The 13,099-nt window shown below is 37.8% G+C and overlaps 1 protein-coding gene across 2 annotated transcripts; it reads right to left on the bottom strand.

The window, feature by feature from the left end:
- Positions 1-1,660: 1,660 nt before the first annotated feature.
- On the bottom strand, positions 1,661-2,878 carry LOC142529373 (uncharacterized). 2 transcript variants are annotated; one of them, XM_075634900.1, is made up of 2 exons: positions 1,896-2,878; positions 1,661-1,792 (listed from the first exon to the last, which is right to left on the bottom strand). In XM_075634900.1, the coding sequence occupies exons 1-2, from the start codon at positions 2,710-2,712 to the stop codon at positions 1,764-1,766; spliced, it is 846 nt and encodes a 281-aa protein (XP_075491015.1). In that variant the 5' UTR covers positions 2,713-2,878; the 3' UTR covers positions 1,661-1,763. The 2 variants fall into 2 exon arrangements, with proteins under 2 accessions (XP_075491015.1, XP_075491014.1); XM_075634899.1 differs by having other exon boundaries at positions 1,662-1,792; positions 1,890-2,878.
- Positions 2,879-13,099: the final 10,221 nt, after the last annotated feature.

The raw sequence follows: 13,099 nt of genomic DNA, 5'->3' as shown, positions 1-13,099 counted from the left end.
TAAAACCTTTGGCTACCAATCTAGCCTTAAAGGTCTCTGTTTTTCCGTCTATTCCTCTCTTTCTCTTGTAGACCCACTTACACCCTATAGGTCTCACACCTTCAGGAATGTCTACAAGAACCCAGACGGAGTTAGTGTACATGGATCTCATTTCTGATTCCATGGCACTCCTCCATTGGTCAGCGTCAACATCCTCCATAGCTTCTTTGTACGTGATGGGATCCTCCTCTTGTTCAATGGAAACCGCATCAAACGATTCTCCATAGAGCAAGTATCTAGAAGGTGGTCGAATGACCCTCCTACTACGTCTAAGTTGTGGAGGTTCTTGGTTGATTGGAATTGATTGTCGTTGTCTTAAGTTCTCTTCTTGATCATTTCCTTCATTTTCCATTTGGATATGATGGGGTGACCGATCATTAGAACCAATGTTTTCTACCACTTCATTTGTTTGGAAATCAGTGGTTAATGGTGGTAGAAATGTGAATTCAAACTGAGTAGGTTCAGTGCGGATCTCTGGAGTAGATGATTCAGTAATCTCTTCCAAAAGAACCTTACTCTTTGATTCACTCTCTTCTATGTGCTTGTCCTCTAAGAAGGTTGCATTTGTACTCAAAAATACCTTCTTGTCTTGAGGACTATAGAAGTAATATCCTCTTGTTCCCTTAGGATATCCAACAAACATGCATAATTCTGATCTAAGTTCCATTTTATCCATCTTTCTCTTTAGCACATAAGCATGACATCCCCATATCCGAATATGTCTTAGATTAGGCACGCGCCCATTCCACAATTCAAGAGGTGTTTTAGAGACAGATTTAGAAGGAACCATATTCAATAAGTATATTGCAGTTTGGATAGCATATCCCCAAAAGGATGTACTGAGCTTAGAGAAACTTAGCATAGACCTGACCATGTCCAACAAAGTCCTATTTATCCTTTCAGAGACACCATTCTGCTGAGGTGTAGCTGGTGCGCTCAATTGGGATATTATCCCATTATCTGATAAGTATGTTCTAAAGTCATTGGATAGATACTCGCCACCTCTGTCTGATCGAAGTGTTTTTATGCTCTTACCTAATTGTTTTTCCACTTCATTTCTGAATTCCTTGAACTTTTCAAAAGATTCAGATTTGTGGGACATTAGGTAAACATAACCGTATCTAGAGTAATCATCAGTGAAAGTGATGAAATACTCAAATCCTTCTCTAGCTTGTACACTAATTGGTCCACATATATCAGTGTGCACTAATTCCAAAACTTCATTGGCTCTATGTCCTTTAGATTTAAAAGACCTCTTAGTCATCTTACCTTCCAAACAGGATTCACATACAGGCAAGGATTCCACCTTTAAATTACTTAAAGGACCATCCTTGACCAACCGTTGAATTCTATTAAGGTTGATATGACCAAGTCTCAAGTGCCACAAATAAGTTTCATTAGTGGGAGACAATTTAATTCGTTTGTTGGATTCAATGTGATGCAAAGAGCTGTCATCTTGTTTTAAGACATACAAATCGTTATTCAAATGTCCCTTGCAAATAAGGGCTTTATTCAAGGTAATATCAACCACCATTTGTGAAAAATGGACATAATATCCTTGTCTAAACAATAAAGCAACATAAATCAAATTTCTAGTAATCTCCGGAACATAATAACAATGTCTTAAAACCAAATGTTTATTATTCGAAAAATAAAGATAAACAATTCCAACAGCTTTTGCAGACACCACAGCCCCTGTGCCAACTCTTAGAGTATATTCCCCTTCATTGAGGTTTCTGGTTACTTGGAACCCCTGCAAAGTATTGCATATATGATTAGTGGCTCCAGAATCTACAATCCAAGTATCAGTAGAATCAACCACTAAACAAGACTCATAAAAGATAACTCACCACTACCCTGCTTCTTGGAAGCTAGATATCCTTGGCAGTTTCTCTTCCAATGACCCTTCTCTCCACAATGGAAACATTTTCCCTTAGGCTTGCCATCTACCTTGACTTTCTTCTCATTTTGTTGTGGACCCTTCTTGTTGGGCTTCTTCCTTTTATTCCCATTTTTACCTTTCGGCTTGGAATAAGACGGCCCAACAGAAGGAACAACAAATGCATCACCAGTTTTAGTCTTAAGAACACTTTCAGCATTTTGGAGTTCCTTCATCAGCTCAGTCAGGGACATGTTTAGCTTATTCATGTTATAGCTAACCTTAAACTGTGAGAACATCTCAGGGAGAGTCTCAAGTGCCATGTCAACCTGAGTCTCTGATTTGATTTCAGCCCCTAACACCTCCGCCATGTTAAACTGAGCGATCAATGCAAGCATATGATCTCTCACGGGCGTCCCAGGTTTCATGCGCATGTTCATAATGGTTCTAATGGCTGCTTGTCGTGCCTGGCGTCCTTGATGCTCAAACATTTCTTGGAGGCTTTCCATGATTTTTGTAGCAGTGTCCATATTCTGATGTTTCTGTTGCAGCACATTTGAGATGGATCCCAAAATGTAGCAACGGGCCATCTCATCAGAACTGATCCACTTATCATAAGCCTGCTTTTGAGCTACTGTGGACTCCGCCGTAGGCACCGATGGACAGGGTTCATTGAGCACAAACTTGTGTTTCTCCGCAGTTAAGACAATCAATAAATTACGTTTCCAATCAATGTAATTTTCTCCGACTAGTTGGTTGTTGGTTAATATCATAGACAGTGAATTTCCAGTCATTTTTCTGAAATTAAAATAAATTTAAATGAGCAATGCAATAAATAAAATTATGTGTTATGCATGAATGCATTTGTAGATCCCAAAAACTACTACAACACAGCAATTTACCTAAAACTTCAAAATACATAATTTTTTCTTCAGGAAAAAAACATGTTATTTATAGCTAGGCTGAGACCCTCTCGCTAAATTCAATATATCTAGCAACTCATGCAATATCAATTTAGTATTGCTTGATTTTGGCCATCAAAAGATATTGTAACAACATTCTATAGGAAATTCTCACAATATCATTGACTTAAGTGTATACCCTTAAATTAATTATTTATCAAGTACCAAATTAATTATATCACCTATAGGGTGGTCACAATTAATTTTACTATAAATAATTATAATGAGTCCAATCAAGTAACCGAAACAATGTAGCCCTCCTATAGGGAGATCAATAAAATTGGCACGATGCATACATAATTCTTACTAATGGACTAATAAGGGAGACCGTGGGTTTATTTAAAATATACCCTCTCACACTTAATATTTAAGTTTAATTTTGGGTTTTATCCGATTAATAAAATCATGACTATTTTAACTCTTAAAATAGTTCAATTATTAATCAAAATATTTATTCTCTAAAAAATAGAATAAGTAAAATTTTATGCATGATAATATGGTTACCTAAAGCGGTGTTTATGCAATCTACATGGCATGATACATGAATGATAAAATATAAACAATAATTAAGCAAGAACAAATTTATGGCCCAACCTAGACACAAAAATTAAAGATCTAATTGAACCCAAAAATTGGCCCAATACTTTAATTTAAAAAATTTCCAGCCCAAGTAGTAAACAATCTGGTTTGGCCCATGGATAATTTTCAGGATCCGACCCGAAAACCATGACCCGAACCCGTGATCCAGAACCGTGACCCATCTTCCACCCTACAAAAAAAAAAAAAAAAAACGCCGCCTCCGCCGCCGCCGCCGCCGCCGCTGGATTCGCCGGAAGCTTGCGAACGTGAAGATTTCCACCGCGCCGGTCACTGGAAAACCACCGAGACACCATATCGATTTCGAAATCGAAAATAGGTGCCCGATTTTTACAGATCCAGCGCATAAAAATCGAAGATTTTCGCATCTCCTCCGCGCCGCTCCACCGCGAAGACAACGCATGAGAAGGACCGAGAAACACCTTCGCATACATCCCTCATCCTCACGGCCGCGTGCTTCCGATCGTGCGACCCAGATTTGCTATTTTCATGGAGGTTTTCGAAATTGCAGAACAGGTCCCTGACGAATTGAAGAAGATGCACTTCGGTCCCTGGAACTCTTTGGGCGAAATTGCATTCTGGTCCTTGTAGTTTTAATTGAATTGCATCCGGCCCTCCAGATCTTTGAAGCGAAGCAGAAAAGCCCAAATCCGAAAAATACAATAAAATTTGCACGAAAATAACAAGGGGAAACATGGAGTCGTAATCCACCCCCTTGGTTACAGACTCGAAAATACGAAATACAATTTCACCAAAAACTAAGGCCATAAACTGTTCAAAAATTAAATAAATCAATCCATTCAAACCATAATCACATAAATCTAACACCGCTTTAAACTAAAACATGCATAAATAATTAATTAATTCGAAATACGCAAAACAATATCAAAACACGTGGCTCTGATACCATATGTTAGCCAAGATCGAGAAGATCAGATCACAAAAATTAATTTCTTGTGATTTCAATCAACTCTTCTTCACATGATCGATTGTTCTACGTATTTAACACGAATTGATTAATTACAACACACAGAGATTAGAGATTACCTTTGAAGCGTGTTTACGATCTTTCTCTGCACTGGATCTACGCTCCAAACCTCCAAGCCTTCTCTGGTGTTCTCTCAAACTCTTAACGTAGGATTGTGTGTGGTCACAAGTTACAATATCACATATATATATATAAAATATTTGTGATATCTTGTAGCAAAAAGATAATAACAATATCTTTTAAAATATAAATTTAAATGGACAGAATATATTATACCATATCTAGAAGATTTGATATCTCAATCTTCCATGAAATATAATAGTCCAGATAAATTTATCCCACATATACCATAAATTATAACTCATATAATTTATCCGAGTTTATATTAGAGCCACCAAAGGGACCTGGTCGGATTCAATTAAATTAAGCTCCAATAAATTAATTTGATCCAATCAACTCATGATTAATCAAAATAATTTATTAATCTTATTCTACTCCACTAAAAGAATAAGATTGCACTCTCAAATTAATTGATATTACTGAAGCACAAAATCAATAATTATATCCTCTGATTTATCGACCCAACAGTTGTCATCTCGAGTACTTGAAGATTCGAAAGCGACCCAATTATGGTCATATTTTCCCAAGGAAAAAGTACTCCATATAGAGATAACTTCTTTAGACTGATTGGAAAAGCATGGTTCCATGTCTTTAAGGGATTAGCCGAGAAGAACTTTGAGATTTGCAAGTCCTCGAGGCTTTGTAAATGGCAAAGGTTTTCGAGATTATAATAATCCCAATTATGATTATTCATATTATAATATGCAACAGCCAATTTCTTCAGATTCACTAGTATTTTGATGATCTCTTCGGTAAATATGAAATCCGCTACTGTCTCAATCGTTTGTAGATCACTTGCATGAACAATTCCTATATCAAAGAGATAGGATAAATGAAAATCATTGTTCCAGATCAGATGCCTTAACTTCCGCATCTTTAAAATTTCATATGGTAATTGCCATTTGTTTCCGAAACCGATGTCATCCAGATAAACAACTATAGTTTCGAGATTGGGATGTTTCGATATTGAGACTGGAAATCCATCAAGATATGGATAACCTATCTCGAAAGCAAGGTACCTTAAATTGACGAATGTAGAGATTACATGTGACAATTTCGGCCAAGTTACTTGGGATGCATCCAAGACACCGACGTGTCTAGACCTTAGATCTATTCTTGGCATCTGATATTTCGCGGAGAAAAGTAGAACCGAACGCACGCTCGAATCTAGGATTTTCCATTCTTGAAAATCCTTCGTGCCATGAATTATTAGGCGGCGATATGGATTCTCTACAAATTCTGTTCCGGAATTGATTTTGGATGGCACATGATAAAGAAACCCCTGCTTTTGTTATGCAAATCTCCCTCAACATATCATGGATTCCAACAGTTTCGTGTTTCCCGTCAGGCCCTTTCTTGCTCACTAAGAGCAAACTTCTGTTCACCAGATCCTCCAAATAACGTTCCCCCACATCTTCCAGGCACTTCGACTGATGATTTGGTTTCAAAAATCCCTCAGCAACCCACAACTTGATTAGCTTAGAAACATCAATTTCAGAATCTTCAGGAAAAGCTGCTATGTAGAGCAAGCATGGTTTTAGTCGAAGAGGTAACCGATCATAACTAAAACACAGTATCTTTGAGCACTGAAGGGCAATGGTAGGCTCTTTAGAACTTATATTTTCCGAAACATTTTCCCACACTTCTTCTCTCATAACGGTTCCTGAAGAAAGGAGTAGTTTTGCAACCACCACGATGGTGAGGGGAAGTCCCCCACAATTTTCCGCAATCTTCTTCCCGACTTCCACCAGTTGGAGAGGACAAGATTGTTGTTCAAAAACACTTTCTCGAAGTAATTTCCAACTTTGATCATTATTTAAACAGTTCATTTGGTGAACTGGAGCATCTGAAGATCTCGCATGAGAAGCCACATCTAACAGCCTGGTGGTTAACAAGATTCGACTTCCACTACCATCATCTGGGAATGTCATCTTGAAATCATCCCATGCCTTGGTACTCCATATATCATCAATCACAATGAGATATCACCCGCCAATGAGACTTTGATACACTAGTGTTGCCAGTTCTGCTTCGTTCTCATTAGATTGTTCATTCTTGACGGACTTCAAAAGCCCTGAAAGAACATCACTCCTTCGATACTCTTGTGACACTGTGATCCATGCGCATTTGTCGAAGTATTGAGAAAGGATTGAATCGTCGTATGCTTTTCTAGCCAGAGTCGTCTTCCCGATTCCCCCCATCCCAACAACTGGGATAGTTTGGAGGTTAGCAGAGTCTTCGTATAACCGTTCTTTGATTGCGATCAAGTCATCATCAAATCCCACAACCATTTTTTTGGCAGTGGCTTGGACCGTGGATGAACGATCAACAGGAAAAGAATAAGATACAGATCGGAGATCTTTTGCCGTGTCACCGTTATTCATCTTCATCGTCTCTTCCCAAATAAAACCAATCCTTTCAGACGCCAAGGTTAAGTCTCGATCCAAGTTCAAATTAGCCTCTTCAGAACTCCCATCATCATCAATAGTTGACACCGAAAACTGATACGAATCCATGAAATCTTGAGCTTCATATGCAGCTTTTCTAATCCCATTTCCCTCACGACCAAGTGTTTCTTGATATTTATCTGAATAATCTTCAAGGAAAGAAACGATGAAATCAACTTTTTCCTTGAGAGAAACATTTTTTTCTTTGTGAAGAGAATGGGTATGCTTCTTAAGATTCAAAATCTCTCGCAATGATCGAGCAACAACAAGAAGAGCAGCATAAGCAGCAGCCATGGAAGGAGAGAAAAATGGAGCAAGTACAAGTTCATGTGATAGTTGACATTTTAGTCAATTAATTATTTAGCTTGTGGGAAACAGCTGGGTAGCATCCATTAATCATTATAATATAATAAATAATTCTAATTTCTATGAATCTATAAAATATTCATCTATGAAAATTAAATTTTCTCCTGTCAATTATTTTGAATTTTTATTAACTTAAATATGATTTATTAAAATAATTTGTACAAGTTGTATAGTGAGTTTGGTAAATGTCCACACAAATTTAATATTTGTTAAATTTTAATTATACATACACACAAACACACATATATATATTTTAAAATATTATAAGTAAAACAATGTATATATTGACATGTTATTTTAGCATAAATGTCAGTGTTATATTTAATGCTTATTATTCATTTTTATATGTGAGTTTCAAGAAAAATCAAGAACCTTCTCTCCATCGTCGAATAATATAATGTAGTGTACTTTGATTCAAGATCACACAATCCGAGCACTATTTTCTCAATGGATCGAAGAATTAACCTAAGCGATTATCTCACTTTGTTTGCACTTCTGTTTCTTGTATGAAGAACTCATTAACATGCAATCAATCGACAAGAATCATTCACAAAATAAGATGAGTCAGGAATTTACGTGGTTCGGTTTTTCAACCGACATCCACGGCCGCCGAAACAATAGAAATCCACTATGAAATCAAGAAGAAGTATTTTACAGAAAGACTCGATGGCATTATGAACCCTCACTCTTCCTTATATACAAAAACTTGACCCTCTTTTATATATATGAATAACTAACTCCTAAAGTAGCTAGGAACTGCATGGAGTGAATCGATATTCTTCCTTCGTTCTTGATACTTCATTCCAAGGTCTTCCACACACACGCACAGGGCCAACTTCTTAACAATTCTCCACCTTGGCTCTGTTTGTGATTATTGTGCACCCTCCTTGTCATAAGATACTCCTATTGCTCTTGGCTGCTCCAGTCCCTCTTGCTAAGTCTTTCCAACCCTGACCAAGTTTAGACATTTGTTAAACTTGGAAATAGATAGGACCTTAGTTAAAGTATCTGTCGGGTTGTCTTCTGAAGCAACCTTTTCCGCCTGAATTTCACCTCTCGAAATGATTTCTTGTATGAAGTGGACTTTTATATCAATGTGCTTGGACCTCTCATGATACAATGGATTTTTCATGAGATGTATGGCACTTTGATTGTCACAGTATACAACCAAGTTCCCTTGTTGTATTCCCACTTCCTTTATGAAACCAAGGAGCCATATTCCTTCTTTTATTGTCTCGGTTGCTGCCATATATTCCGCTTCAGTCGTTGACAAAGCAACTACCTTTTGTAAAGTGGCCTTCCAGCTGATTGCTCCACCGAATGCTGTAAAGATGTAACCTGACAGAGATTTTTTGGTATCCATACAACCTGCAAAATCTAAGTCCACATAGCCTTCAACCACTCTAGATGGATTTCTTTCTGCCATGTAACTAATCCCAACATCCCTGGTTCCATTCAGATATCGGAGAACCCACTTCAGAGCAGTCCAGTGCTCTTTCCCCGGGTTAGCCATGAACCTGCTGGTTACACTGATTGCATATGCCAAGTCAGGACGAGTGCAAACCATACAGTACATGATACTGCCAATAGCATTGGCATAGGGAACTTTCTCCATATATCGAATCTCTTCATCTTCTTGTGGAGACTGTGAGGCCGTGAGTTTGAAGTGTTGTGCCAGAGGAATGCTCACACACTTGGAGGTTAACATTCCAAACTTGCTTAAGATCTTGTTTATGTAATCTTTTTGAGACAGCATCATTTTTCTTTGTTTCATGTCACGCAGAATGTCAATGCCCAAGATTTTACTTGCTGGTCCCATATCTTTCATTTCAAATTCCTCACTGAGCTGTTGCTTCAACTGGTTTATTTCTTTTCTATCTTTGCTGGCCAGGAGCATATCATCCACATACAACATCAGATACACTTGGCTATGGGTTCCAGCAAATTTAAAATACACACAACTATCATATTTTGATTTTGAATAGCCAATCTTTGTCATGAATTGATCGAACCGCACATACCATTGCCTTGGTGATTGCTTTAAGCCATAGAGTGACCTCTTTAACAAACAAACTTGATCTGGTTTTCCCAAGCTAAAACCCTCCGGTGGCCTCATGTAAATGGTTTCTCGAAGTTCGCCATGTAAAAATGTGGTCTTCACATCCATTTGGTCCAATTCCATGTCATGTTGAGTTACAACGCTAGTATCATCCTTATGGACGTTTGTTTGACAATGGGAGAAAATATTTCATTATAATCAACTCCTTCCCTTTGTGTAAACCCCTTTGCCACCAACGAGCTTTATATCTAGCATCCTCAACTCCTGAAATCCCCTTTTTCTTTTTAAAGATCCATTAACATCCTACCAGCTTTTGGTTCTTTGGTGTGTCAACCATGATCCAAGTTTTGTTTTTCTTTAGGGATGACATCTCATCCTCCATAGCATCAATCCACTTTTGTTTCTCTCTGCAGGTTACTGCCTGTTCATAGCTTATTGGCTCCACCTCATCTAAGTCACATGCAACTAGTAGGGCAAATGCCATGAGATCAGCAAAACCGAACCTTTGAGGTGCTTTAGCTATTCGTCTCTGTCTATCGCTCACAAGTTGATAATCTTCTGAGGTCTTTCCAGTTTGTTCTCCATCAGTTTGCTCAAGTATTTCAGATTCTTTTCCTTCCTTGAGTTCAAATTCAGAAGCTATAACAGCTTGTTGTTTGTGTCACTGAATTTGATCATCCCTTCTTGGTTCAACTGGAGTTTTGAGTGGGAATTCCATTTCATTAAACTTGACATCTCTGCTGATAAAGCATCTTTCGTTTCCAGGTTCTATGCACCATAGTTTATATCCCTTGACTCCCTCCGGATAACCAAAGAAAACACACTTTTGAGCTCTAGGTTGTAATTTGTCCTGTCTTATATGGGCATATGCCGTACAATCAAAAGCTCTTAAGTTTGAATAGTTTGAGGGCTTACCACTCCACCTTTCCTGTGGAGTTTTGAATTCTATGGCAGAAGAAGGAATCCTGTTTATTAGGTAGCAGGATGTTTGGACAGCTTCTGCCCAGAAACTCCTTGATAGTCCTGAGTTTGCAAGCATGCTTCTTACGTGTTCAAGGATAGTCCTGTTCATTCTTTCCGCCAAGCCATTTTGCTATGGCGTTCCAGGCACTGTGAAATGTCTAGAAATCCCTTCATCCTTGCAATATTGTTTGAATTGATGAGAACAAAACTCGAGTCCATTATCGGTGCGGAGTTTCTTTACCTTCCTTTCTGTTTGATTTTCCACCCGACTTTTCCATTCCTTAAAGGCTGTAAAAGCTTGATCCTTGGTTTTTACTATAAAGATCCAGAGCTTCCTCGAGTAATCATCAATAATAGACATGAAGTAATTAGAACCACCCCTAGACTGCACCTTTGAAGGTCCCCACAAATCAGAGTGTATATAGTCGAGAATTCCCTTTGATTTTGTGTTAGCAGATATGAACTTAACTCTATGACTTTTTCCATATACGCAGTCTTCACAGAACTCAAGAGGTTCTATCTTGTCGCCACATAACAAATTTTGTTTGTTAAGTTCAACCAAACCTCGTTCACTTATGTGTCCCAGACTTAGGTGCCATAGTTTTGTCTTGTTTTCTGCTGTCATGGTTGAATCAATCTGACCAACTATTGCTTTTGCTTCGAGTGTGTATAAACCATTCTGTTTGGTGCCTTTCATAATAGTTAATGACCCCTTTGAAATCTTCATGATCCCAGCTTCGATCTTCACATTGAAACCATTTGTATCAAACATCCCTATAGACAACAAGTTCCTTTTCAATTCAGGAACATACCTCACTGATGTGATTAATCTTTGGCACCCATCAGGGAATCTTAGCATGATGTTCCCAATACCCAAGATTTTACATGTCTTGTTATTTCCCAAAAGCACAAAACCGGTTTCTCCTTCAACTAGTTCCCGAAACCATTCTCTTTTGGGACACATGTGGAATGAGCAACCAGAATCTAATACCCAAGATTCATTAGATTCAGATACGGCAGCAACCAGAACATCTGCTGAGTCGTAGCCATCACTCGCAACTGTTGCATCACCGTTTTCCATGCTCTTCTCTTGATATTTCCATTTTCTCTCTGGGCATTCACGCTTAAAGTGTCCTTCCTTATGGCATATGTAACACCTCAACCTTCCTCTGGATTTGGATCGAGATCTGTTTCTTGAGAATTTTGATTCCTTCTTGATCGATCTTCCTCGGGCCATTAAACCTTCACCATTCAAATCCTTCTTTGTTTCATGTTGTTTCTGTAATTCCTTTGAATTAAGAGCCGATTTAACCTCTGCTATTGTTAATGATTCCTTTCCGTAAAGCATGGTGTCAACAAAATGCTTGTAGGACTTTGGCAAGGAACTTAAAAGTAGAATTGCATAATCCTCCTCATCGATCTTAATATCGATGTTCTTGAGATCAAGAATGATTTTATTAAAATCATCCATGTGTTTCCTTAAGTCCTTTCCTTCTTCCATGCTGATTGTATAGAGTTTTTTCTTCAAATACAATCTGTTTGCGAGAGATTTCTTGAGATAGAGACCTTCCAATTTCTTCCATACCGCTAGAGCCGTGCTTTCTTCCGCGACTTCTCGCAGCACTTCATCGCCTAGACATAGTAGGATGGCACTATGGGCCTTTGCTTCTGTTTCCGCAGACATCTTCTTTTCTTTCCCGGCGACACCTTCTTCTTGATTAATGGCATCAAATAAGCCATTGTGTAAAAGAAGAGCTTTCATCTTGATCCTCCACAACTGAAATCATTTGTGCCAGTGAACTTTTCAAGATCGAACTTCGACGTCGCCATATCTCACAACCTGGCTCTGATACCACTTGTAGTGTATTTTGATTCAAGATCACAAAATCCGAGCACTATTTTCTCAATGGATCGAAGACTTAACCTAAGCGCTTATCTCACTTTGTTTGCACTTTTGTTTTTTATATGAAGAACTCATTAACATGCAATCAATCGACAAGAATCATTCACAAAATAAGATGAGTCAGGAATTTACGCAGTTCGGTTTTTCAACCTACATCCACGGCCGCCGAAACAATAGAAATCCACTATGAAATCAAGAAGAAGTATTTTACAGAAAGACTCGATGGCATTATGAACCCTCACTCTTCCTTATATACAAAAGCTTGACCCTCTTTTATATATATGAATAACTAACTCCTAAAGTAGTAAGCAACTGCATGGAGTGAATCGATATTCTTCCTTCGTTCTTGATACTTCATTCCAAGGTCTTCCACACACACGCACAGGGCCAACTTCGTAACACATAATGCATAGATGTCATTTTTCATACGTATCTGAAAATATTAAAATACATTTAGACAGTAAATTTTTTTGAAAATGAAGTTTGACGAGATTATTTCCTCAAAATATTTTGGCCAACAAATAAAAGTTTTTTTTTTTAAAAAAATAAAGATGGTGAGAAGGATAGAAACTTAAATGTCTCTGTCAATCCAAAATCAATTATTTAAATTTATAACTTTTTTTCTGAACTGCTATTTGAAAAATGATACTTGGCTAATAAATTAAGACCATTAAATTCAATCTGCAGGCATGGAAAGTCAACATTAAAATATGACAACCGGGCAATCACAGTCAAAATTTTTTTTTTTCAATTACAAATTGTGCATTACCTAAATA

The sequence above is a fragment of the Primulina tabacum genome, chromosome 16, assembly GCF_025594145.1.
Source record: "Primulina tabacum isolate GXHZ01 chromosome 16, ASM2559414v2, whole genome shotgun sequence".
Lineage (NCBI taxonomy): Eukaryota > Viridiplantae > Streptophyta > Magnoliopsida > Lamiales > Gesneriaceae > Primulina > Primulina tabacum.
The sequence above is the reverse complement of the archived record's forward strand: the minus strand, read 5'-3'. Positions and strand labels throughout refer to the sequence as shown.

Excerpts from the sequence above, each read along its gene's own strand:
- LOC142529373 (XM_075634899.1), bottom strand. The coding sequence starts at position 2,712 with ATGACTGGAAATTCACTGTCTATGATATTAACCAACAACCAACTAGTC. Across the intron at positions 1,793-1,889 it reads TTCCAAGAAGCAGGGTAGTG|GGGTTCCAAGTAACCAGAAA; the intron begins GTGAGTTATCTT and ends AATACTTTGCAG.